At 39.6% G+C, this 26,652-nt stretch overlaps 1 protein-coding gene across 3 annotated transcripts in view; it reads left to right on the forward strand.

Moving 5' to 3' along the window:
* Positions 1–26,652, forward strand: part of LOC126198524 (1-phosphatidylinositol 4,5-bisphosphate phosphodiesterase-like) — a 590,920-nt gene that overhangs the window by 279,694 nt on the left and 284,574 nt on the right. For all 3 annotated transcript variants that reach the window (XM_049934913.1, XM_049934915.1, XM_049934914.1), the window contains exons 10-11: positions 22,472–22,565; positions 26,162–26,326. In XM_049934913.1, coding sequence (XP_049790870.1) covers positions 22,472–22,565; positions 26,162–26,326 — 259 coding nt within the window. The remainder of the gene's footprint in view (positions 1–22,471; positions 22,566–26,161; positions 26,327–26,652) is intronic.

Raw genomic sequence — 26,652 nt, forward strand, 5'->3', positions numbered from 1 at the left:
GTAAAGTGTATTACAGTTCTTGTTTCATTCCTTATGGTAAGTCTATGAGATAAACTGTGTGAATACCTTGCAATGCATGCTCTGTAGCAGTGCAGGAACACTGCACATTTGGAGTTCCATGTATGGGTTCATGAAGTATTTATTGTTGATCTGAAGTGATAGTTAAGGTCATCATATTTAAACCAGAAAAATTTGTCCTTTTGGAGGTTTCAGAGAAGGGAAAGGAATTGCTAACGCCGGTGTTAGAAAACGTCTACAATTAAATACTATTGGAAAAATTTAGAAGAGGGGAACTATATTAATCAACATGTGCACTTCATAAACAACCTCCTGACATGTTAGACCTATATGACGATCAAAGCTCAAATTTATATCGTTGACAGTCGGTTTGAATCTTTTCAGGATCTATTTTACAGTGAAGCACCTTGGCATTTGCAAAGCAGACATCCATGATATTAACTTAATTTACTAAGTCGAAATCGGACGAAGATTGATGTTTAAAGGCATTCTTCAGATTTCGCATAAGGAACTTTTACTAGCAGTTTGCAACTCCATTAATTAAAATGGAAAATAAAATGTTGTCGTCAGCGGCTTCTACCGTGATTGGAACTGCTATGTCATATAGTACGAGCACTGCAACTCACAAGGGAACCTCTGAGCTAACGACACACTGTCGGCAAGAGGCGGACTATAGTCACTGCGATGTTGCCTGAGCCTCAAAACGCAACCTTAAACACACAAACAGAGGAGGAGGAGATTACTGTTTTAACGTCCCGTCGACAACGGTGTCATTAGAGACGGAGCACAAACTCGGATTAGGGAAATATGGGGAAGGAAATCGGCCGTGCCCTTTCTAAGGAACTATCCCGGCATTTGCCTGAAGCGATTTAGGGAAATCACTGAAACCCTAAATCAGGATGGCCGGGCACGGGATTGCACCGTCGTCCTCCCGAATGCACACACAAACAGGTGTTACTTATGTGAAGAACGCCGTTCTTGGAGTCCAGAAATTAAATATACTTTCTAAGTGTCTCATCTTACAGTGGATTATATCGTACGAGTCTTCGATGTGGAAAACGAATGTCAAGTGAATTTAGCGAGGTAATGCCGGCCTACACCCGGAAGTAAATGCACTATCAGAGTGTTGACAAATACTTGCTACGACGCTGCCATTTCTCGGCTCTCTTACGAGGCAGCTCTTCAGCGAAATGCTTGCCGTGATTCTCCGATATGGTTCTTCAGAGTGGAGACGCGCGCGCACGTTTGGTTTTTATGCGGCGTTCTCCCCTGATGGTTTCTAACGTCGCCTTGTGGGCTATGTATACATTTGAGACATTCAATCATCATTAATCCAGAATGATACAAGTTTCAGCTTCCGGCGTGGGAGAAGGCTGTTGACGCCGACATTATATCATTTCAACGTAGGGAAAGCAAAACGGGTCATTCAATGTTTCTCATTCAACATAAAGCATGTGAGATAATTTTCCGTAACGTTCATAATCATCTAAAAATACAAACGAAGTTGGAAGCTTATTCGAATTGAATATAATGTAAGATACCAAACGCTTTGCACCTCGATGTCGAATTTGTCCACGTGCAATCTTTTGCAGCATACACATAGAATGTCATGATCACCACGAGAATGAAGAAATATGTTGGTAAGGATGGAAGCAAGAAGAGACGCAGTCAACAAATATTCGATTCCTCATGGCATTCATTTCATTTGAGACGTAAGAAGAGGTAAAGCGGGATATTACTTTCGTTAACACGAAAGATATGCCGCATATATTGATAACGAGGAAGTCTGCGTCTTCATGTCATGATCACCACGAGAATGAAGAAATATGTTGGTAAGGATGGAAGCAAGAAGAGACGCAGTCAACAAATATTCGATTCCTCATGGCATTCATTTCATTTGAGACGTAAGAAGAGGTAAAGCGGGATATTACTTTCGTTAACACGAAAGATATGCCGCATATATTGATAACGAGGAAGTCTGCGTCTTCATACGTTGCCTCCTTGAAATCTGTATGCTCTATTATATACTAAGTAGCCCGATCATTGTTTCAGTAATGTTGCCCTCTTGTTTGACCCCGTAACGATGAACAGATTCCAAATGCATGTCTCTGCATGAAAGTAGCTGTTCGAACCTTTCCTGGGTTGTTTTTTGTGTTTTATTGCTTGGAATTCTTGAAGCAGACCACTGCGCCTTTCCCCCTCGTGGGTTAGGTCTCAAAACTAAACCGCTTTTTATCCAATGGCATAAATTATTCAGACAGCATCAGCACAAGACTATCAAACAAAGCCTTCCATTTACAGTTGCAACACTCTAACCAGCACTGACCGAAGTGTAATCCACGGTCATGGTCCGAAATTAGCAGCTGTCTGCTACTGTGGCAGCCGGCCGAGGTGGCCGAGCGGTTCTAGGCGCTACAGTCTGGAACCGCGCGACCGCTACGGTCGCAGGTTCAAATCCTGCATCGGGCATGGATGTGTGTGATGTCCTTAGGTTAGTTAGGTTTAAGTAGTTCTGAGTTCTAGGGGACTGATGACCTCAGAAGCTAAGTCCCATAGTGCTCAGAGCCAGTTGAACAGTTGCTACTGTGGCAAAGTCCGTACTACACTTTCGATTCCGCAGCACCATTTTATCTGGTAACACTGTGTAGTTGCAGAGTTGTGCCAGCATGTCTGTCCTCACACTGTCAACTTTATGTATCTCACTTCTCCTGTAGCGTTGATCACGAGGAGCCGAAGTAAATGAGTGTATTCTGCATGACGTAACATTCAGTATTCCCTTCTTTCATAGCCACTCTTCATGTGCATCGATACCAAATAGGAATGTGAAAACTCTTGCGCGTGAGAGAATGACAATAACAATCGTAACAAGAACAAGCGAATAATGAATGATGTTTATTCCAACGCAGAACGAGAATGGCTTTAAATATAAAAATCTATATCCATATCTATTGATCTTTGAATTGGCACAATGCAAATATATTCTTAGCATTTAGTTACTGAATTTAGTTCTGGATGTTTGCAGAGAAAAGGATAAGTCGGTACTTCTCGCTAGTGTAATATAATGTTAACCAACAACTACCCATTCCTTAGATCACGACTCAAGCAGGTCCCCAAGTAGCTACCAAGGCACTGCTGCATTCTGTTCCCTGACATTGCTGTGATGACGGTTTATGCAGATAGTTCCGATTATGAAATACAAAACGTATTGCAGGTTAGTTCCTAGGAGAGTAACATTAAATTTACGTTATGGGAATTTAGCAGGATTAAAATGGTTCAAATGGCTCTGAGCACTATGGGACTCAACTGCTGAGGTCATTAGTCCCCTAGAACTTAGGACTAGTTAAACCTAACTAACCTAAGGACATCACAAACATCCATGCCCGAGGCAGGATTCGAACCTGCGACCGTAGCGGTCTTGCGGTTCCAGGCTGCAGCGCCTTTAACCGCACGGCCACTTCGGCCGGCTTTAGCAGGATTACTCAACATGAACTCTGAAATTGGGTGACTGACCGCACAGGTGCTAAACGTCGTCAAGAGTATACGATGTCCTAATCGCATTAGGAATATGAAGTTCGTCTTCGACAGCTCGCAACTTTCACATTGCTATCTCCACCCTACTCCAGACAGCCCTCGGTGGAGTTGCACTACGTTGCCGATGTAATGGAAGGCTTTCAAACCGACAACAGACCACATAATTAAAAAATACAAGCGAATTCTCTTGCAGCGTAAGCTTATTGTAACTAATATAAAAATTATTGGAGAGGAACCTTGCCCTATTAAAAAAAGTAAAATGTTACACACTGTTGACGTCAAACAGACATTATCTATGTCCTGTCTTGTGTCCTACTCATCTATAATATCAAGTGTACTATAAAAATGATTATATATAATGGATGATAATGTAATGCATTGTTACCAGATGGTGGGTTCACAACAGTATTGATGCGAAAATAAAACAGAAGTTCTCAAAAGTGCAGTTGTGTGTTTTCGTACGTTTTCACCTCGAGATGTACAGTCGTGCTCAAAAGTATCCGAACGACCTGAATTGCATTTCGCCTGATTCGCATGCAACCGACATAATGCAGCTGTCTAGCAGGTCCTCTAATCTCTCCTTGGTACTGTCGTTTGACTATTGGCGCAATAAGTCACCACTAGAAAACACTGCCCTGTATCGCAATAACTCAAGATGTAAAGTAATACCACGATACTACAAATATCAGGGAACACCTTATCACAGATAAGACTGTCCTTAAGGCTTGTAAGCTCACATTTATTACAATAAATGACATATCTGAAATGTTACCACTCTCATTATTACGTCAGATTGGTAATGCACGTTGTAAGTTCGTCGTATTCATGATTTCCTCTTCAAAGTAACATACCGTACTTATTATTTAACACAAAATGACATTAAAAATTTAAGCTATTCACGAGCAGCTAGTTGAGAATATGTATGAACTTCAAATGACACGACGAACCGTCTTGTTCCGCATATGGATTCAAACCCAGCTCATGCAGACTAAGCAAAGAATTCGTGACTGACGGAAACTAACAGTCATTCCTGATTAGGCATACAGAGAGTGATATACCTCAATTTTAGACAGTATCAGTTAGCAAATATCAACTTTAAATTGCATAACGCAAACATTTTTAACAGATGCGAATTCCTACCCGGCATCTATTGTCCCTGTTAACGAACTACGAGAGATGTTAACTATTGCTTCTTCACAAGTAACTTACTTGAAATGCCGTGAGGTAAAGCTTTGTGCTGGACACGGATTCGAACCCAGAACCTAATCGGATTGCTATCGAAGCACAGTCAAATGTGACATATCGGATTTTCGCGGCAGTAGCTAGATGTTTTAACTGAAACGACGAGACGAAACATTAATTTTTTCCTTCCCAAGACTCCAACCCGGCACCTATCGCTGTTATATTCTAGAGAAAACGAACGTTAAATATGGGTTTGTTGCACCAGCAGTGACATGTGAGCATGTTTGAACTAGAAATAATATGACAAAGAGTTCAGCGCTCACTGGGAATAGAGCCCCACACATATCGTTGTTGACTACACACAAAGAGACGTCTGCTACCGAATTTTTCTCCACCAGCTGCTCTGAATAACATCTTGAACTTACAGTCATCTCGCAAATAGTACTGTGTCTCACTGGGAGTTAAAAACGTCAGATATCGTTAGTGTAGACAACGAATGGAAGTACATTAAAAATCAAAATTATTATCCACCAGCAGATAGGTGTTCTCATGCTAGAGCTTGATAATACATAATTAAATCTTTAGTGCCGGGCAAGGATTCGATCCCATTCACGCGTAATATGTGGAGATGTTGAGGAATCTGCAGTTTTGAACAAACAACGAATTGTAGCCGAGCTGTATTGCCACGAAGGGATCAAATTCCGCGTTAAGGGCGGTCTGAGTTGCATTCCCAGTTCGGAACCAATTTTATCGACGTACAGAAGCTCGGATAAAAGATGGGATAAGTGTCCTGTGACCATACATAGCGTTTGTTTCGTCACTTGAAATAAATAACTAGTATAAGAAAGGTTACTGGTGATAGAGTTTCTACATGTCGCCACTCCAGACTTTATTGTGGTTCAACCTACCGTCTACTTGGTAGAGAAGGAATATCATCTTTAATGTGAATTTTCAGACCACACTGCCATTATATCTTCTTCACTTGGTGTAGCCAGGAGAGAATGGAATCTGTCTCTCCCTATCTAAAATCATCGACAGAGGTGGGAATCGGACCGAGATTATAGGTATAACAACCTACCATCCGTCCAACAGACCACGAAATCCTCTTCTCTGCGACACATTTTTCTATCGTAACGCCGTTGCGCCACACTGGATGAGAATTCTGACACACAGGCTCCCTGTAGTAATTTGCAGCATGATCAGTAAATTCATTTACTTGGTTGACCGATTCACCATGAACTAGCTGCCTCAGCTACCCAGTGCATACATTCGACTCTATTTTGTAATCACCGAAATAAAATCACCTGTTTGTAGAAAACGTCGTTCAGTCCAAAAGTAAAGCTGTAACTGTTTGTCTCTCAGAAGTCAAGACCTGGTAATATGCATAATCTCACAGTGATGTGGAATCCAAAAAATCTGGAGGAATAGTTGTCGAGCTCGGGAGCTGTTGTAGCCACGTGTCAGCTAGTAGCGTAAATAAGATGTCGCGAGTTCAAATACATTCAGTGCTACATTTTTTAAAACGCAATTCTGCTGTCTGCTGAAGTTATCAATCTAATGGAACTTTGAACATAATTCCCTTCACTTCTCAACCCAAAGTAGTCGCATGTGGAAAAAGGGCTAACTACTGTGACATTTTGTTCTATTCAGGTTTAATAGACAGCAGGCAGCAGATGCATCTCGAAGATGTGTAGGGAGAGCGCATCGTGCCATAATATGTCAGAAAAGTATTTTCTACATTAGCTGTCGTGTGGTAGTGAGATTTTATTCTTCTTCAAACTTTGTTTGACAGCTTTAACTCAGAACAAGTTTTCTACATGCATGTAATCAATAAACTGCATGTGCATTGTCAGACTGTCATAGGAACATCAGAGAATTCGCATATATCGTTGATGATTAATTTCTCTCTCATGTTTACTATTGTTTTAACAACACTAAAGGAAACCTTACGAAAATTGTGCACTGTATTATAAGAAATGAAATTAAACTAACCACGATAACCTTACGACGAAAGTCTGTTTTAATAAAACCGAGTATCTGTACACAAGCGTGCCTCTATCGACACGAATTAGTAAAATACTACTCACTTAGATTTTGATTGGGTCTGTGTTTAATTGGTATGCTGTGTCATACTCAAGATGCAAATGTGGCATTTCATAAATATAGTTACGTATTCCTATAAACCCAAAATTCGCTTGTCAGCAGCGGAAAGAGGCGTTACCTGTTGTGCAGCATTGTAAGTTTTTCAACATTGCACTCTGAGCCGGAAGCATTTTCTTGCGATGTCCTTATTGATGTTTGATCCGACTGCTTGTAGCTCTTTCACAGAAGGGATAAAAACGTTGCAGTCAGTGAGACTGGAACTGCGAACCATAACAGACGCTTTTTCACCGGTCAGCGCGTTACCATAGAGCTGGCGAAGAGGTATGGGTCTGAGCTGCCTCGTATGACGGCAATAGTGACTAGAACTCGTAAGCCGCTATTTAAAGGTCGAGATTAGTTGCGATTTCCACCTGCAACCACTTTCCTGGGCTCAAACCCGTAAATTTACAATCTTTTGTTACCCTTCAAGCGATAATAACTCAGATTATTCAATGGAAATTACAGGTAAAATCAAGTGAACTTTGAGGCTTAATTCCTTGCACACCAGGAAGTAACTCGTCGATCACAGAGTTGCCAAACATACGTTGCCTTGTTGCCAAATCTCAGTTACAGTACCAGCAGGAAGAAGACGAACCGATGTGATCCTACAGCGGGCTGGGAAGTGACCATAGCTGGTGTCTCCAAGTCGCAGCTGTTACGGCCTGGAACACCTAATGCGTCTGATTCGCTTTCTGTAACTAGGTTTAGGGACTGGAGCGTAGTTACTAATAATACTCAGAACTGGCTGCAAATTAAGCATAATAAATCAGTAACTCTCATTGTTGTTTTTATATTTCTTTCGTAAGTGTACTCAAAACTAAGAAACTCATTCACAGGCGTTTTCGTGCCTCGCCGATAGTCGAGCACAACAAACAAATATAAATAAAAAAGAATGTGTGTGTGTGTGTGTCTGAGAGAGAGAGAGAGAGAGAGAGAGAGAGAGAGAGAGAGAGAGAGAGAAATAAAAAGCAATGAGAGAAGAGAGAGAGTGTAAAAAATTGTTGTAAAGAAATTGAATCATGGTATTTAAAGAAATCTTTCATTAAAATGACACGTTCCACATCATTAAGAAATGTCTTATTCATGATCTATGGAACAAGAATTAATCTAATGTAATCTAATCTAATCTAATCACATCGTATTGATGACTAGCCATGAAGAGTCATGAATTACCGAAATTTTTGCCAATACCAGTAACCAAATCTAAATTTGAAAATAAAAGACGACAATTTTTGTAATAAACCGTGACTCCCATCAAGACCCTTTCGTCCCTGTTATCTAACCACGAAAGATGTCTGATATACCTCCATTCTGAAGTAACAAAGTGTGCATTCATTTAAAGATGAAGTGCATGATGTGAAGTTCTGTGACGGACATACGAACCCAACACGTAATCGGATTGTTAACTAAGAAAAATCAAATGTTACGTATCGGTTTTTCTCACAAGCCGCTAGGTGTCTGAATCTAAAATAAGGATACAAACTTTTGTGCCTAAGCGACAATCGAACTGCACACCTACCGTGCATCCACGAATATAGCTTAAGTATCAGTTGCTTACTTATGAACAGTAAGATGTGTGCGTGTTTGACCAGAAATAACGACACCTGTTGCGATTGTTGGCAACACATGAACAGACATTAAAAATGCGCGTTAATTTTCACTAGCAGGTGGGTGTGCACTTGATAAAGCTTGAAATGAAATTATGAATATTTTTGTACTGGATCAGGTTTCAGACCCACATACTTACCTTTGGAGGAGACCTAGAGAAGATTGCAGTCTTTGGAAAAGGAACGAAGTGATTGAACTATACTGTTCCGAGAGATTCAGATCCTCGAAAGAGGAGATACGAATTCGAATCACAGGCCAGCACCAAATTTTTCAACGTCTCTACTTCAATCAAGTACAAGTAAAATAAGAGCCCTGTGCCTTTAAATGGCTATCGGTTCATCAAATAAAATAAAATTTTCTAATGTAAGTAAGCTTACTGGCGACTGTATTTCTGTTTACCATGACTTCCGCTATGTCAATTCCCAACGTAAACCGGCTCTGCCCAGTTGGTGATGAAGGAACGTGATGTTTAATGCGGATTCTGGATTATAACGTCTTTCTCTTGAGGTTACCAGAGGTAAAATAAATATGTTTGTACCTCTTAAAAGTAAGTGCCTGAACCCACGCATTGCACCTGTGATAGTTCGTTCCACCAGACCATTATGGCCACATTTTCCAGCCCCAGGAGTGTGCTGTAACGGATGATGTGCTTAGCTTACAAAATTAATCACGGTGGAAAAATATGGGTCTATTAAATGGTCAAGTAGAAGCAAGCTTCTGACGCAGAGATTATGCTATTCTCATGTCAGCAGGATGTAAAGACTGTTCTAGGCATCATAGGCTGGATGTGAAGCCATTTTGATTTTTCACAAATTCAGCAAATTTCTTCGTTCGAGAAAATCCACTGTGAAGTGTGAAGTTGCCGGATAATTCGATTATTACTGTTATTATTACTATCATTTTATTCATACCGCTGCTGGAACACAAGTGCTTGAACATCATTTAATGCCTTATGGTTCGCAGTTCCAGTCTCACTGACTGCAACGTTTTTATCCCTTCTGTGAAAGAGCTACAAGCAGTCGGATCAAACATCAATAAGGACATCGCAAGAAAATGCTTCCGGCTCAGAGTGCAATGTTGAAAAACTTACAATGCTGCACAACAGGTAACGCCTCTTTCCGCTGCTGACAAGCGAATTTTGGGTTTATAGGAATACGTAACTATATTTATGAAATGCCACATTTGCATCTTGAGTATGACACAGCATACCAATTAAACACAGACCCAATCAAAATCTAAGTGAGTAGTATTTTACTAATTCGTGTCGATAGAGGCACGCTTGTGTACAGATACTCGGTTTTATTAAAACAGACTTTCGTCGTAAGGTTATCGTGGTTAGTTTAATTTCATTTCTTATAATACAGTGCACAATTTTCGTAAGGTTTCCTTTAGTGTTGTTAAAACAATAGTAAACATGAGAGAGAAATTAATCATCAACGATATATGCGAATTCTCTGATGTTCCTATGACAGTCTGACAATGCACATGCAGTTTATTGATTACATGCATGTAGAAAACTTGTTCTGAGTTAAAGCTGTCAAACAAAGTTTGAAGAAGAATAAAATCTCACTACCACACGACAGCTAATGTAGAAAATACTTTTCTGACATATTATGGCACGATGCGCTCTCCCTACACATCTTCGAGATGCATCTGCTGCCTGCTGTCTATTAAACCTGAATAGAACAAAATGTCACAGTAGTTAGCCCTTTTTCCACATGCGACTACTTTGGGTTGAGAAGTGAAGGGAATTATGTTCAAAGTTCCATTAGATTGATAACTTCAGCAGACAGCAGAATTGCGTTTTAAAAAATGTAGCACTGAATGTATTTGAACTCGCGACATCTTATTTACGCTACTAGCTGACACGTGGCTACAACAGCTCCCGAGCTCGACAACTATTCCTCCAGATTTTTTGGATTCCACATCACTGTGAGATTATGCATATTACCAGGTCTTGACTTCTGAGAGACAAACAGTTACAGCTTTACTTTTGGACTGAACGACGTTTTCTACAAACAGGTGATTTTATTTCGGTGATTACAAAATAGAGTCGAATGTATGCACTGGGTAGCTGAGGCAGCTAGTTCATGGTGAATCGGTCAACCAAGTAAATGAATTTACTGATCATGCTGCAAATTACTACAGGGAGCCTGTGTGTCAGAATTCTCATCCAATGTGGCGCAACGGCGTTACGATAGAAAAATGTGTCGCAGAGAAGAGGATTTCGTGGTCTGTTGGACGGATGGTAGGTTGTTATACCTATAATCTCGGTCCGATTCCCACCTCTGTCGATGATTTTAGATAGGGAGAGACAGATTCCATTCTCTCCTGGCTACACCAAGTGAAGAAGATATAATGGCAGTGTGGTCTGAAAATTCACATTAAAGATGATATTCCTTCTCTACCAAGTAGACGGTAGGTTGAACCACAATAAAGTCTGGAGTGGCGACATGTAGAAACTCTATCACCAGTAACCTTTCTTATACTAGTTATTTATTTCAAGTGACGAAACAAACGCTATGTATGGTCACAGGACACTTATTCCATCTTTTATCCGAGCTTCTGTACGTCGATAAAATTGGTTCCGAACTGGGAATGCAACTCAGACCGCCCTTAACGCGGAATTTGATCCCTTCGTGGCAATACAGCTCGGCTACAATTCGTTGTTTGTTCAAAACTGCAGATTCCTCAACATCTCCACATATTACGCGTGAATGGGATCGAATCCTTGCCCGGCACTAAAGATTTAATTATGTATTATCAAGCTCTAGCATGAGAACACCTATCTGCTGGTGGATAATAATTTTGATTTTTAATGTACTTCCATTCGTTGTCTACACTAACGATATCTGACGTTTTTAACTCCCAGTGAGACACAGTACTATTTGCGAGATGACTGTAAGTTCAAGATGTTATTCAGAGCAGCTGGTGGAGAAAAATTCGGTAGCAGACGTCTCTTTGTGTGTAGTCAACAACGATATGTGTGGGGCTCTATTCCCAGTGAGCGCTGAACTCTTTGTCATATTATTTCTAGTTCAAACATGCTCACATGTCACTGCTGGTGCAACAAACCCATATTTAACGTTCGTTTTCTCTAGAATATAACAGCGATAGGTGCCGGGTTGGAGTCTTGGGAAGGAAAAAATTAATGTTTCGTCTCGTCGTTTCAGTTAAAACATCTAGCTACTGCCGCGAAAATCCGATATGTCACATTTGACTGTGCTTCGATAGCAATCCGATTAGGTTCTGGGTTCGAATCCGTGTCCAGCACAAAGCTTTACCTCACGGCATTTCAAGTAAGTTACTTGTGAAGAAGCAATAGTTAACATCTCTCGTAGTTCGTTAACAGGGACAATAGATGCCGGGTAGGAATTCGCATCTGTTAAAAATGTTTGCGTTATGCAATTTAAAGTTGATATTTGCTAACTGATACTGTCTAAAATTGAGGTATATCACTCTCTGTATGCCTAATCAGGAATGACTGTTAGTTTCCGTCAGTCACGAATTCTTTGCTTAGTCTGCATGAGCTGGGTTTGAATCCATATGCGGAACAAGACGGTTCGTCGTGTCATTTGAAGTTCATACATATTCTCAACTAGCTGCTCGTGAATAGCTTAAATTTTTAATGTCATTTTGTGTTAAATAATAAGTACGGTATGTTACTTTGAAGAGGAAATCATGAATACGACGAACTTACAACGTGCATTACCAATCTGACGTAATAATGAGAGTGGTAACATTTCAGATATGTCATTTATTGTAATAAATGTGAGCTTACAAGCCTTAAGGACAGTCTTATCTGTGATAAGGTGTTCCCTGATATTTGTAGTATCGTGGTATTACTTTACATCTTGAGTTATTGCGATACAGGGCAGTGTTTTCTAGTGGTGACTTATTGCACCAATAGTCAAACGACAGTACCAAGGAGAGATTAGAGGACCTGCTAGACAGCTGCATTATGTCGGTTGCATGCGAATCAGGCGAAATGCAATTCAGGTCGTTCGGATACTTTTGAGCACGACTGTACATCTCGAGGTGAAAACGTACGAAAACACACAACTGCACTTTTGAGAACTTCTGTTTTATTTTCGCATCAATACTGTTGTGAACCCACCATCTGGTAACAATGCATTACATTATCATCCATTATATATAATCATTTTTATAGTACACTTGATATTATAGATGAGTAGGACACAAGACAGGACATAGATAATGTCTGTTTGACGTCAACAGTGTGTAACATTTTACTTTTTTTAATAGGGCAAGGTTCCTCTCCAATAATTTTTATATTAGTTACAATAAGCTTACGCTGCAAGAGAATTCGCTTGTATTTTTTAATTATGTGGTCTGTTGTCGGTTTGAAAGCCTTCCATTACATCGGCAACGTAGTGCAACTCCACCGAGGGCTGTCTGGAGTAGGGTGGAGATAGCAATGTGAAAGTTGCGAGCTGTCGAAGACGAACTTCATATTCCTAATGCGATTAGGACATCGTATACTCTTGACGACGTTTAGCACCTGTGCGGTCAGTCACCCAATTTCAGAGTTCATGTTGAGTAATCCTGCTAAAGCCGGCCGAAGTGGCCGTGCGGTTAAAGGCGCTGCAGCCTGGAACCGCAAGACCGCTACGGTCGCAGGTTCGAATCCTGCCTCGGGCATGGATGTTTGTGATGTCCTTAGGTTAGTTAGGTTTAACTAGTCCTAAGTTCTAGGGGACTAATGACCTCAGCAGTTGAGTCCCATAGTGCTCAGAGCCATTTGAACCATTTTAATCCTGCTAAATTCCCATAACGTAAATTTAATGTTACTCTCCTAGGAACTAACCTGCAATACGTTTTGTATTTCATAATCGGAACTATCTGCATAAACCGTCATCACAGCAATGTCAGGGAACAGAATGCAGCAGTGCCTTGGTAGCTACTTGGGGACCTGCTTGAGTCGTGATCTAAGGAATGGGTAGTTGTTGGTTAACATTATATTACACTAGCGAGAAGTACCGACTTATCCTTTTCTCTGCAAACATCCAGAACTAAATTCAGTAACTAAATGCTAAGAATATATTTGCATTGTGCCAATTCAAAGATCAATAGATATGGATATAGATTTTTATATTTAAAGCCATTCTCGTTCTGCGTTGGAATAAACATCATTCATTATTCGCTTGTTCTTGTTACGATTGTTATTGTCATTCTCTCACGCGCAAGAGTTTTCACATTCCTATTTGGTATCGATGCACATGAAGAGTGGCTATGAAAGAAGGGAATACTGAATGTTACGTCATGCAGAATACACTCATTTACTTCGGCTCCTCGTGATCAACGCTACAGGAGAAGTGAGATACATAAAGTTGACAGTGTGAGGACAGACATGCTGGCACAACTCTGCAACTACACAGTGTTACCAGATAAAATGGTGCTGCGGAATCGAAAGTGTAGTACGGACTTTGCCACAGTAGCAACTGTTCAACTGGCTCTGAGCACTATGGGACTTAGCTTCTGAGGTCATCAGTCCCCTAGAACTCAGAACTACTTAAACCTAACTAACCTAAGGACATCACACACATCCATGCCCGATGCAGGATTTGAACCTGCGACCGTAGCGGTCGCGCGGTTCCAGACTGTAGCGCCTAGAACCGCTCGGCCACCTCGGCCGGCTGCCACAGTAGCAGACAGCTGCTAATTTCGGACCATGACCGTGGATTACACTTCGGTCAGTGCTGGTTAGAGTGTTGCAACTGTAAATGGAAGGCTTTGTTTGATAGTCTTGTGCTGATGCTGTCTGAATAATTTATGCCATTGGATAAAAAGCGGTTTAGTTTTGAGACCTAACCCACGAGGGGGAAAGGCGCAGTGGTCTGCTTCAAGAATTCCAAGCAATAAAACACAAAAAACAACCCAGGAAAGGTTCGAACAGCTACTTTCATGCAGAGACATGCATTTGGAATCTGTTCATCGTTACGGGGTCAAACAAGAGGGCAACATTACTGAAACAATGATCGGGCTACTTAGTATATAATAGAGCATACAGATTTCAAGGAGGCAACGTATGAAGACGCAGACTTCCTCGTTATCAATATATGCGGCATATCTTTCGTGTTAACGAAAGTAATATCCCGCTTTACCTCTTCTTACGTCTCAAATGAAATGAATGCCATGAGGAATCGAATATTTGTTGACTGCGTCTCTTCTTGCTTCCATCCTTACCAACATATTTCTTCATTCTCGTGGTGATCATGACATTCTATGTGTATGCTGCAAAAGATTGCACGTGGACAAATTCGACATCGAGGTGCAAAGCGTTTGGTATCTTACATTATATTCAATTCGAATAAGCTTCCAACTTCGTTTGTATTTTTAGATGATTATGAACGTTACGGAAAATTATCTCACATGCTTTATGTTGAATGAGAAACATTGAATGACCCGTTTTGCTTTCCCTACGTTGAAATGATATAATGTCGGCGTCAACAGCCTTCTCCCACGCCGGAAGCTGAAACTTGTATCATTCTGGATTAATGATGATTGAATGTCTCAAATGTATACATAGCCCACAAGGCGACGTTAGAAACCATCAGGGGAGAACGCCGCATAAAAACCAAACGTGCGCGCGCGTCTCCACTCTGAAGAACCATATCGGAGAATCACGGCAAGCATTTCGCTGAAGAGCTGCCTCGTAAGAGAGCCGAGAAATGGCAGCGTCGTAGCAAGTATTTGTCAACACTCTGATAGTGCATTTACTTCCGGGTGTAGGCCGGCATTACCTCGCTAAATTCACTTGACATTCGTTTTCCACATCGAAGACTCGTACGATATAATCCACTGTAAGATGAGACACTTAGAAAGTATATTTAATTTCTGGACTCCAAGAACGGCGTTCTTCACATAAGTAACACCTGTTTGTGTGTGCATTCGGGAGGACGACGGTGCAATCCCGTGCCCGGCCATCCTGATTTAGGGTTTCAGTGATTTCCCTAAATCGCTTCAGGCAAATGCCGGGATAGTTCCTTAGAAAGGGCACGGCCGATTTCCTTCCCCATATTTCCCTAATCCGAGTTTGTGCTCCGTCTCTAATGACACCGTTGTCGACGGGACGTTAAAACAGTAATCTCCTCCTCCTCTGTTTGTGTGTTTAAGGTTGCGTTTTGAGGCTCAGGCAACATCGCAGTGACTATAGTCCGCCTCTTGCCGACAGTGTGTCGTTAGCTCAGAGGTTCCCTTGTGAGTTGCAGTGCTCGTACTATATGACATAGCAGTTCCAATCACGGTAGAAGCCGCTGACGACAACATTTTATTTTCCATTTTAATTAATGGAGTTGCAAACTGCTAGTAAAAGTTCCTTATGCGAAATCTGAAGAATGCCTTTAAACATCAATCTTCGTCCGATTTCGACTTAGTAAATTAAGTTAATATCATGGATGTCTGCTTTGCAAATGCCAAGGTGCTTCACTGTAAAATAGATCCTGAAAAGATTCAAACCGACTGTCAACGATATAAATTTGAGCTTTGATCGTCATATAGGTCTAACATGTCAGGAGGTTGTTTATGAAGTGCACATGTTGATTAATATAGTTCCCCTCTTCTAAATTTTTCCAATAGTATTTAATTGTAGACGTTTTCTAACACCGGCGTTAGCAATTCCTTTCCCTTCTCTGAAACCTCCAAAAGGACAAATTTTTCTGGTTTAAATATGATGACCTTAACTATCACTTCAGATCAACAATAAATACTTCATGAACCCATACATGGAACTCCAAATGTGCAGTGTTCCTGCACTGCTACAGAGCATGCATTGCAAGGTATTCACACAGTTTATCTCATAGACTTACCATAAGGAATGAAACAAGAACTGTAATACACTTTACACCACAGACACTCACTCTGGCTTGACGAAAACATCCAAACATTGACCAAAAGTTGCACAAATAATTGAGTTTGAAAGGAAAAGAAACGAGGCATGAAGCATTTATAAATTCATCGAATGTAGTGAGGTGGTTTAATTTCGTCCCAGTCTATAAAATTAATTTCAGGCCATACTCAGCTCTTGCCGATTAATGTAATATAATACCCGCCTACTACTCAGGGCGTCTGTCTCCGTTGCTTTTGAGCGTGAATGGAAATTGTAGAAATTTTCTGTGGAGCAACATTTAATAATAAAGCATTTTAAATCATCAAAAGCGATGAGCGGTAGCAGGCGCTTTCGATAAAGAACGGGGGAGTGCAGCGCCGCTGCTGTCGCCACGACCGCTGCCAGTAGCCAGCAAATGGATACCGGAGCTTTGCCGCATACGGCGTCCAGAAGAGGACAGTCTGCAGGAAATCTGCCGCAAAATCATTACTGGATAAAATTTTGATATCGGTGTGTCAGAAAGCAAAATAGGTTGAATCTGCGCTACCATTACATTCACATCTTCAGCATTCAGACAGAAGAGGCTATAAAAATATTTTATGCCAGCTGCTCTCGATCCACTGACATTACGAACACTAACAACGCACGCCACCGCTAGACCACAGGCGTAATCAGCCCAGAGTTTCTCTATCATGGGACAAGTTTTCCTCCAGGAAGTGCCGCAGTCTACAGTGTTGCCAGATTGTGCAGATAACCGGACTTAGAGAATTAGCGAGTTGGCCAGTTTTTTTGTCCCATGTTGCGATCGGCGCGGACTTAGCCTCTGAAGCGGCCGGTCGCCGGTCGAGTTTTATTTCAAAGAGTGTACATTAACAGTGACACTGAAGTTGCCACAGAGGCAAAGTTTACCCATCAGCATCTTAACAGCGGCCTGTGGCAAAGCCCATTCACTGGATGAAGCAGGCCAAGTGACCAAGGGGAAAACAGAGATGAAAACTCAGAGCAGAGGATTCCAGTTGCTGACACAGAACTTGATCTGACACTAAATTTACCTCAGTGGCAATGGAGACACTAAAAGTTTTAAATGCATCTGATCCAAACAGGTTTGCGGTAAGGGAATGTTCCACAACAAGGAAGGTGGGAGGGTGAACAACAGATTTGTAATAGACAGGAGTGGAGAACCGACATAGGATCACAATCTGCTGTTTATTGTAGCTTACAAACTTCGATGAAACCTGTGTGAGGAGAGGGGAGCCCAAGTCCATATACATTTGTGTGTTTACTAAAGTCACTGCAGATCATGTGTCCACTTGCATTTTAGTGGTTTATTAAACACACGCAAGTCAATAAACAATTTGTTCGGGCGAACAGTCATTGTAGAGATACTGTTTATATCCGTCAGTACTACTGTGTCCACCTTGTTCGAAGAGGAGTTACACCCCAAGACAATGTAGCCATTCTTTCGATACGTGTTGCAAACTGCCCAATGCTTAGGGCACACAGCATGCTCATGTTGGATGAGGCAGTATGGGTAAGATGGAAAAGGGGCACGCAGCCATTGCTGTGACACTGCCTGTTACTGCTGTGGCCATAACTGATGCTGCCCCATGCAACGCTGGGTTGAAGGTTGTACTGCTGCAATGGCATTCCCATCATCCTGAACACTTGTAGTGTGCCTAAGAGGGGTTGATTGAGCAACTTCCAATACCTCCCCCCTCCCCCCCCCCCGTCCCATGAAGAAATCTCAATGCCTGTGATCCATGACACTTCAAAGGACTGTGCTATATTGCGCACATCTGTAAGTGTCATATTCTCGCACTGTAAAGCTTTTTTTGTGGCCTTCCCTATCCAGGGCCAGACAAATAACAAATCACGAACTATGTGATCAGCATATGATTTGTGATGAGTACTAGTGAAAAATTTATGACGGCAGCTTAACCCTTAACAATGTAATTTTAGAGCCCAGGCTTCATAAGATTGTTTTCCACATTTCTGACAAACGTAAAAGTCTACATGCATTGCAGTAACATGTGTTCTGTCACAGTAATAGGTTAGAGAAGCTTGCACAATTCATCAAATTATAAGCTGGCCGGTTCTTGCAGAAGTGCAAGTTTGCATGACAACTGATAATTATGCAGTGACAACGAGGAAAGATAGAAAGCCCTACATTAGTTTACATCATCCATGCGAAAAACCTGGAAATGTTGGTGTAACTGTATCTTGTAAGAGTCCCAATCTTCAGCTGGTTCATCATCTGTTGGAAAGAGTGACAGTTGCACTGATGGGAGAGTAACCTGTTGCGGACATGTGGATGCCACTTGGTTTAGAGTGGTGGCGACAGCCTGCTGTTGTTCTGAAAAAGCTTGCTGCTTGGCAATGAGATGTTGGGATATTTTTTCCATTAAGACATTCATCAGATGATTTAACACTGACAGTAACACATGGAGAAAACATAACCCTTACTTATCGCCAAGTTTGCTATAGCAAGAACAAATGTGATATATCTAATGTCTTACTTTATAGAGGAACACACAAGATACAATGAAGTACAGGGTGTGTGTAGCACTGAACACATTGACTGGACAACTGTAATACTGGTTATAAAACAGGCCAAGCACTCGTTTGTGATCATTTAAATAATACTGTTTCTTTGGCGACTCACCAGAGCACACCGGGGCACCAACCCAGGTGGCCTTTATAAGCGGACCTGTGAACTGTATAGACGTGTGATCTCTGAGATCATGTGTACCATGAGTGAAGGTACATCAGTTTCAATATTGAAGATATGCTGGTCCAGAAAATTGTACTGTATGTAATGACAGATTCAAAATATCTATGGTATGCTATTTTTGTGTACTCATGTCAGTAGAATTTACTTGTATTTGCATTGAAAATGCAAAGCTGCTTGGTTTCTTTGTCAGGAATTCCGTATGTGTATTCCAACGGAGTTATGTATTCCAGCATAGTTGTCAACGCTCTAGAGACTGTACTGGACAATACAAGAAGTGTATGGATGAGTATTTGCTGCTGACAGAACAGATCTTGCTAATCTGTGAGTGATTTATGTCCTTGACAAATGCTGCACTGTTGAGTATTTCCACAACTAATGGAATAAGTCACTGTAAGCTGGTGCTCTGCACATCATGATGCTCAGATGTTGATTGGGTCCATATGTTGCTGCTCAGTACCCTCCCATATGTTGTGATGGGTGATGTACTATATTGGTGCGTAAACCAGAGTCCTGTTTATGTTTAAGATGTTGCAACAGAGTGAGCCACAGTACAATATGCTACACTATGTTTTACTAGCTTCCTGATTCGCTACTACTCTATTTCATCTTCCGTCAAGCACACCAGAAATATGTGCAGTGATTATAATAGAAGATTTCATAAATTTTTATCCCTTACTTTTCTTGTTAGGTTCCAGGATTGTTGAGAGTTCTAACAGTTTGTTATTGAATGTTGAAAAGTAAAACGCTGCTACACAATCCTACTCTCTTATCATGACTATAGATTGTTTCTTGTAAGGAAGGGAAACTTAGGCTCAAAACATATAAACATGCTGTACTTTACAATACACAATGCAGGCTTAAACAACTAACGTTAACAAGTCAATTATTACAGATCCTACTCAAGACTAATGAACAGTTAACAAATCCGCTCAGCTCAGACTAATACTAAGTCGCAGCACTTTGTTAGGCAAACATTTACTTATGAGAAAAACTTTGAAAAAAGTGTTCGTAACGAAATATGTGAAAATTTCTCTCTTTTGTGTACTGCAATAAATTCAACTGTGACAAATAAATTATATCTTTGAGTATGTAGTCAGAGATAACCCTCAACTGCTACAGAGTATTGGTAATTTAATTTGATGTTAATTTTTTTCTCCTAATATTGGTATGAGAAAAATTGATCTCTCTTTCTTTATAATATGTTGTAACTAGGATCATATGGAAATATTTTCTTTTATTGTAAAAATATCTCTCCTTAATTCAGAATATCTGTGACTTCGTTAGCTGGTCATAATATATTGCAATGGTAATGAAGCCTCTGATTACCTGCAACTACAGAAAAGAATCACATAAACAAATGTTTGCATTCCAAACAAAACTCATTTCCCAATTAGCAGTGATTTTAATTCTTTTGCTTGCATTAATTGTGTAATTATCTTTCTGTCCCCACTTTAACTATGTTAATAGCAAATTATGTGACCAACTTACATTTCACCAACCAAAGATATGAATACTCTCACTTTTTGTTATGTAATTCATGTTAATTACTTTCCTCTATGGATTTTCTCCACCTTTAATAAAATTAACTCATCAGTAATGGTGACTCTAACTTTCCTTGGCAAAATAGTAGAATTAGGTTTAGTTGATATGTTGTATCAAAATATTTCGATAAGAGACCATAAGTGTTACTATCTACTGAAATGAACCATTAACACAAATTCTTTATTTTAATTTACTCTTCTGCAGTGCTATTATTTGAACTCTAGATGCTTCAGTACAGTTAAACATAGTTTGTATGCAAGTGCCAGAAAACAGTAAGCGGGGGAATCCTACATGCCACGGCCTATTTGGTCCTTGGAGCAAAGCTCTGTTTCTTCAGGTGTTGGCGTTTTGCAACCCAGTACAATCCCTGAAATGAAATTTGCCCACTTGTCTTTAATAGTCCTTTAATAGTTAATCAAGTCTCAGTTTTGTTACATGCTGTTCATTTGATATTTCCTCTTTACTGGGTTTTACATTAAACATTGGTAAGAGCAGGATCAACTCAATTGTGGGAAAAGTCAATATTAACAAGCAAAGTAAATCCAGTCGTAAATGCGCTAGCACCTGTAAATCAAACAATATGCACTTGAGTCAGTACCTTGGTCAAGACAGCACAAGACCACCCAGTTCCCCACTAAACAAGAACAACAACCCAATAACCTGTGGGAGCACTTTCAGCCAACTAGCAAGATGACATGGACAGAATTCAGATAACTTCTGATACAATTTGTGACACCATTAACTACAACCATATGAATATTTGGCTACTACAGTTCCTTCCACACAAATCATTAATCATTACTTTGGCCCACAAAATACTATTAGTCAATAAAGATCTCTCTTGTCAGCACTAAACAGTTCATCCTACAGTGGAATCTCATTTGGAAACCACAATCACCCAGTTTGGTTTTGCTGCTGTCATTATTTTGCATCAATGATGTCTACTATCCCAGTACAGTGTTCAAAGGATAGACCATTCTTGCAGCCAGTCAAATACATTTCTGTGTTTGGTACAAATAAAAGTAAGGAAAAGACAGGATGGAATAACAATATGAATAGATTATTACTCACCACATATAGAGTGTGTTGAGCATCCAAATGGCACATTTAAAAATAGACTGTTAGGTTTGCTGTCAGACAAAGTGCATTGTCAGATGTTCGTAACACACATCTTCCATTGGAGTGTGCAGTGATGTGGAAGGACAGGATGGTTGACTGTCCAGTGGCGTTTTAGGAGGCTGTGCTGGAAGGGTGGATGATGGAGAGGAGTGAAGCAGACAGGGGGAAAGGAAAATTGTGGTGCGCTTTGGAGGAAGAAGGCATATCTGGGGCTGAATTGGGAATATGGAAGGGTATTTAAGGCATGTGGAGGACAGCGACTAGCAAAGGTTGAGATCAGAGGGCTGGGGGGGTTATGACGAGAATGAAGAATATGTTGCACCTGCACACTGTAGAAGTGCTGGTATTGGTGGGGAGAATACAAATGGCATAGCACATGAAGCAGTTGTTAAAGTCAAGCACATCATTTTGCGTGGCATGCTTTGCAGCTGGGTGGTCCAGCTGTGTCTTGAACACATTTTCGCAGCTGCAGGCAGACGACTTGTTAGCAGTGATACCCATATAGAATGCTGTACAGCGGTTGCAGCTAAGTAGGTGAAGCACATTGCCGATTTCACAGACTGCCCCGTCTTTGATGCAGTAGAAAATGCTTGTGTTAGCAGCCATGCAGTCTACCGGCTTCTCTCTCTTTTGTCAGAATGGCAATATACTAATCACCATTATTAGGTATTAACCCTACTTACATAATACTAATTTTTTTATTTCTTCTTTAAACCAGTCTTCTTGCAAATTACTGTAATTATTCACAGGTGCATTGAATTAGACTGTTGGGATGGAACGAGGGATGAAGAAGAACCAATAATAACACATGGCAGAGCAGCATGTACAGATATTTTGTTCAAGGTGATTCCAAACTTTTCAAAGATTTTGTTGTAACTAAGTTTGACATAGAAAAGATGAACAAGTTATGTGTTCGTATATTATTTTGTACCTAAGTACATTGTTTATAAATTGCTGTTTCGTATGTGTTGTAACAGTTGAGCTTGGCACATGTTTATCTATTTATTTGTTTATTTACTGTGCATATAACAATCAGTTTTTGAGCATTGTCATAGCTTTAGTTTATATACATGATGAGATACAAGGTTGTACTATTTGTAATTCTCTTACGATATAAAAGTGGAATACATACCTTAATATCAAAAGTGAGGGTCAGAAGTTATGTTTTATGTTTAAAAGACAAACTTGTTGCTAAGTACACTAACAGTTTTACAAGTGCTTATTAAAATTTGATATCTTCTATTGAATGTAAGTGTTTCTCTGTTAAAAGGTGCTTCTTTACGGTATTTAAATCAGTTATCTTAAAATAAGATAGTAGTCTATTGTAAAAAAAAAAAGTCCCTTTTGTATATCGATTGCATCTGCAGCCTTTTTATTATGTGTGATTCTGTGAAAATTTTCGCTTCCCTGTATGTTGTAGTTATGCATGTTGCTGTTCGTTACATTATGTACTGGATATAGTTTCACAAACATCATTGTCTGCTGGATATACATAGGTAGAGGGTCAGTATCTTATATTTTTTGAAAATTTCGTTACACGGTTCTCTCTTGTTTACCTTAGCTACCATGCATACTGACTCTTTTATAATCTAAAAGGCTTTTCTATATAGACTGCTGATGCAAATTTATCAGTCCAAAAATTTTACCTTAAGGGATCATGGTTTTGGAATGCTGAGACCTGTTTTAATATGTACATTCTTATACTGACTTTCTTACAAATATAACCTAATGTGCTCCTTCCAACTCAGGTGTTTATCCAGTATTAATCCCAAAAAATTGTGTTTGTTTATATGGCTGAATGCCGGCAGAAGTGTAAATTGAGCAACATTTATATTTAGAGTATAATTAAAAAGGAATTTTGTTGTCATTGTCTTTTCATCATTTACAAGTAGCTTATTTGCAGTAATAAAGAAATATTAAATGGATAGCTTGCTACTTATCACACAGACTAGACACTAAATGGCAGCCAGGCACATTGAAAGAAGACTGTTCGATATTGTCAGCTATTGGGCCAGTCTCATATATCTTCCCACTACCACCTACTCCACTCCCGTCATAGACATCTCCTATCCCATCAAAGTTAGGATAGCCTGTGAAATCAACTATGCGGCCTACCAACTAAGCAGCAACCACTGTGTGGTTTTCTACATGGATATGACCACCAACAAGCTGTCTGTCTGCATTTATGGTCGTTGCCACCCAGCATGATGTGCTTGACATCAGTGACTGCTTATTCCCATCAACACCAACTTTGCAGAGGTGGGAACTCTCCCTGCAGTATATCTTCATTCCTGTACCCCATGGTCTCAGCCATTGCTAGTTCCTGTCCTCCATCTGTCCCTGTCCATCGTAGAGGAAGGTATTTATTTAGTATGTCAGTGACTTAGTAACCCTCTTCTGCTTTTCTTTAGCAGCTTATGTGAAATGTCACCCCAGCTACAAGACATATTAGCTCAAATGTTTTAGATGATTGCTAGGATATCTTTCTCAGTAATGCCTTGGATGAAAAACATTGTCTAGTGTATTCTAAAATGAGGGCCCAGTCATATAGTTCAGTTGTGCCAATTGTACTGAAGTTTTGTACAAACTTCTGTCATGCTTCTTCTGGGTCACTTATTATTTCAAATGCTTTCTTTTCATGTAATGCTGTTTTGTTCACAATGTTTTGTTTTTTCCCACAGTCTTTGTAGATTGTGTTCTGGGCTGTTTTACTAACACAACTGGAGTTGGTTATTTGAAAGGCATATTACCAAATTTTCAGTTTAGTGAAGGTGTGTCTGCAATTTTTCATAAGTTCATACTGTGTTAAAAGTATTGTAATTTAGTTCCTTTGAAGCATATGTAACAATATTTCATGGTCTTTTTCAGTTCAGTGATTTCAGGAGGGAACTTCTCAGCACTATCATTTAGAGCTTTATTTAGTTCTTTTATTGTAGGACATGTTTAAAGTTTTATAGAATAGCTTATAAAACATCTCCCATTTCTCATTCAGAACAGTTGTTGTGTCTGCATTACATACACTAATCTCTATAGTAAGGGTTCTGTGCTCAGATATGTGGTTTTCTAAAGTTATTAGATGTGCTGCCTCCTTTCATATCTTTGTGGGAACATGATCAATGCATTTCTGCACATCTGTATAAATTCTTGTTGGTGCTGAGCTGTAATACTCTTATAACTCAACATAATACAAATACTTAATGCTATTATTTAATGATTCTATGTCAATGTCTCCAACAAACAACACAACACATGGTGTTCTTCTCATTTTTTAAGGGAAAAAAACCTTATAGTCTCCAGTAAGTCCTCTAGACAAGTGTTTCTTGACTGCCATGTTGCGACACATTAGTATGTCATTATTACATGTCAGGTGCATCACAAGATTTTTAATGTCTTAATATCTGACAAAATAATTTTTAAAGCCTTAATGTCATGTAAAACATCTATAATAAAAAAAATTATCACCAAAACATTTCTTGGAGTAGCCCAATTTGCAAGAAATGCCTTACATTCCTATTCAAGAGTCTAATGAAATAAGTTTGTAAAACATACTTCAAAGTCGTTCCATTAAAAAAAAATAAAAAAATAAAAAATAAAAAAAATTGTTTGTGTTCAATTTTTTGCATCTAGGGAAAAAACCAAACATAGAGGTGTCACAAAAGTTTGAAATATACTTTTGTGTGCTCCAAAGAAAAACAAGGTTGAGAGATGCGGCTCTAGACAATTAAAAAATTCTTCAATGTTGCTTCCATGTGAGCTATACAGGGTTGATATAATCTGACTGTTTTTCTGTAGTTTTAAATTTATTTCTGCCTCAGGTACCACTTTGGTACTCAGATCATCAACACATTTGATATTTTCACATGCTGTATCATTTCTGTTATAAATACCTAAACTACCACCTTTGTGTGTCTTCCTACAGAACAATCTATAAAGAATTATTTATAAAGAAAAGTGGTTTAGTTTCATTTAGAAACATTCCTAAATGCTCTTCTTTATTTGTTACATACTGGACTTTCAGTTAAGTTATTTTAACTTTGCAACCTAAGGTAGCAGAATCACCTCTAGGGATTAATTTTCTGTGCTTTACTCGAAAAAACTATACCCATTGCCTGTGTGATGGAGAATTTTGCTTAAGTCATATTTTACTGTGATAATTCCACTTTTCCTGTCACACAGAATTCTTTTGCAATCATAATTTAGGTGCATTCCGTGTTTGAGATGTAAGTGTCTGCCCAGTTTACCTATATCCACTATTCTATATGTTCCAGACGAAGTCACATCTATTTCATTTTCATGTTAATTTTTTATGTCTCCATATTGACCCAGGAATTGTATGTTTGGTCATACCAATGAGGTAACATTGTATTTACTTTTAAGAATTTTTGCAGATTTGTTAACTAATTTTGTGATGTGTGAACTAGAAGTGATTTTTTTGACAGGATGTCATACATGCAATACGGGACACTGCGTTTGTGACATCGGAGTACCCCGTCATCCTGTCTCTTGAGAACCACTGCAGCAAGGCTCAACAGTACAAACTGGCCAGATACTGCAATGACATCCTGGGTGATCTGCTGCTCAAGGAACCACTCCCAGATTTTCCGGTGAGGCCTTCTCCAAGTATTAAACTAGTTAGAAATAATTACCTTTGCTTACGAGAACACAATCAGTGCCACTATAAAAACACAAATGAAGGACACGCAGTGAAAAGGTCACAAAATTTTTTGAGTGTTTTTCTAAAAAGGTGTCATCAAATAGACTGAACAGAATACTGCAATTTTGTGTGAAGTAGTATTTATTTATTTATCTTTTTATCCAGGGACCATCTGACAACAATATAGGATTTGTCATTGCAATCCAATGACAATAAATAGCTCCAAAATATGCATACACGTAGAATATATAAGAATATTTTCATGAGGATAGGACA

The sequence above is a fragment of the Schistocerca nitens genome, chromosome 8 (assembly GCF_023898315.1).
Source record: "Schistocerca nitens isolate TAMUIC-IGC-003100 chromosome 8, iqSchNite1.1, whole genome shotgun sequence".
Classification (NCBI taxonomy): domain Eukaryota; kingdom Metazoa; phylum Arthropoda; class Insecta; order Orthoptera; family Acrididae; genus Schistocerca; species Schistocerca nitens.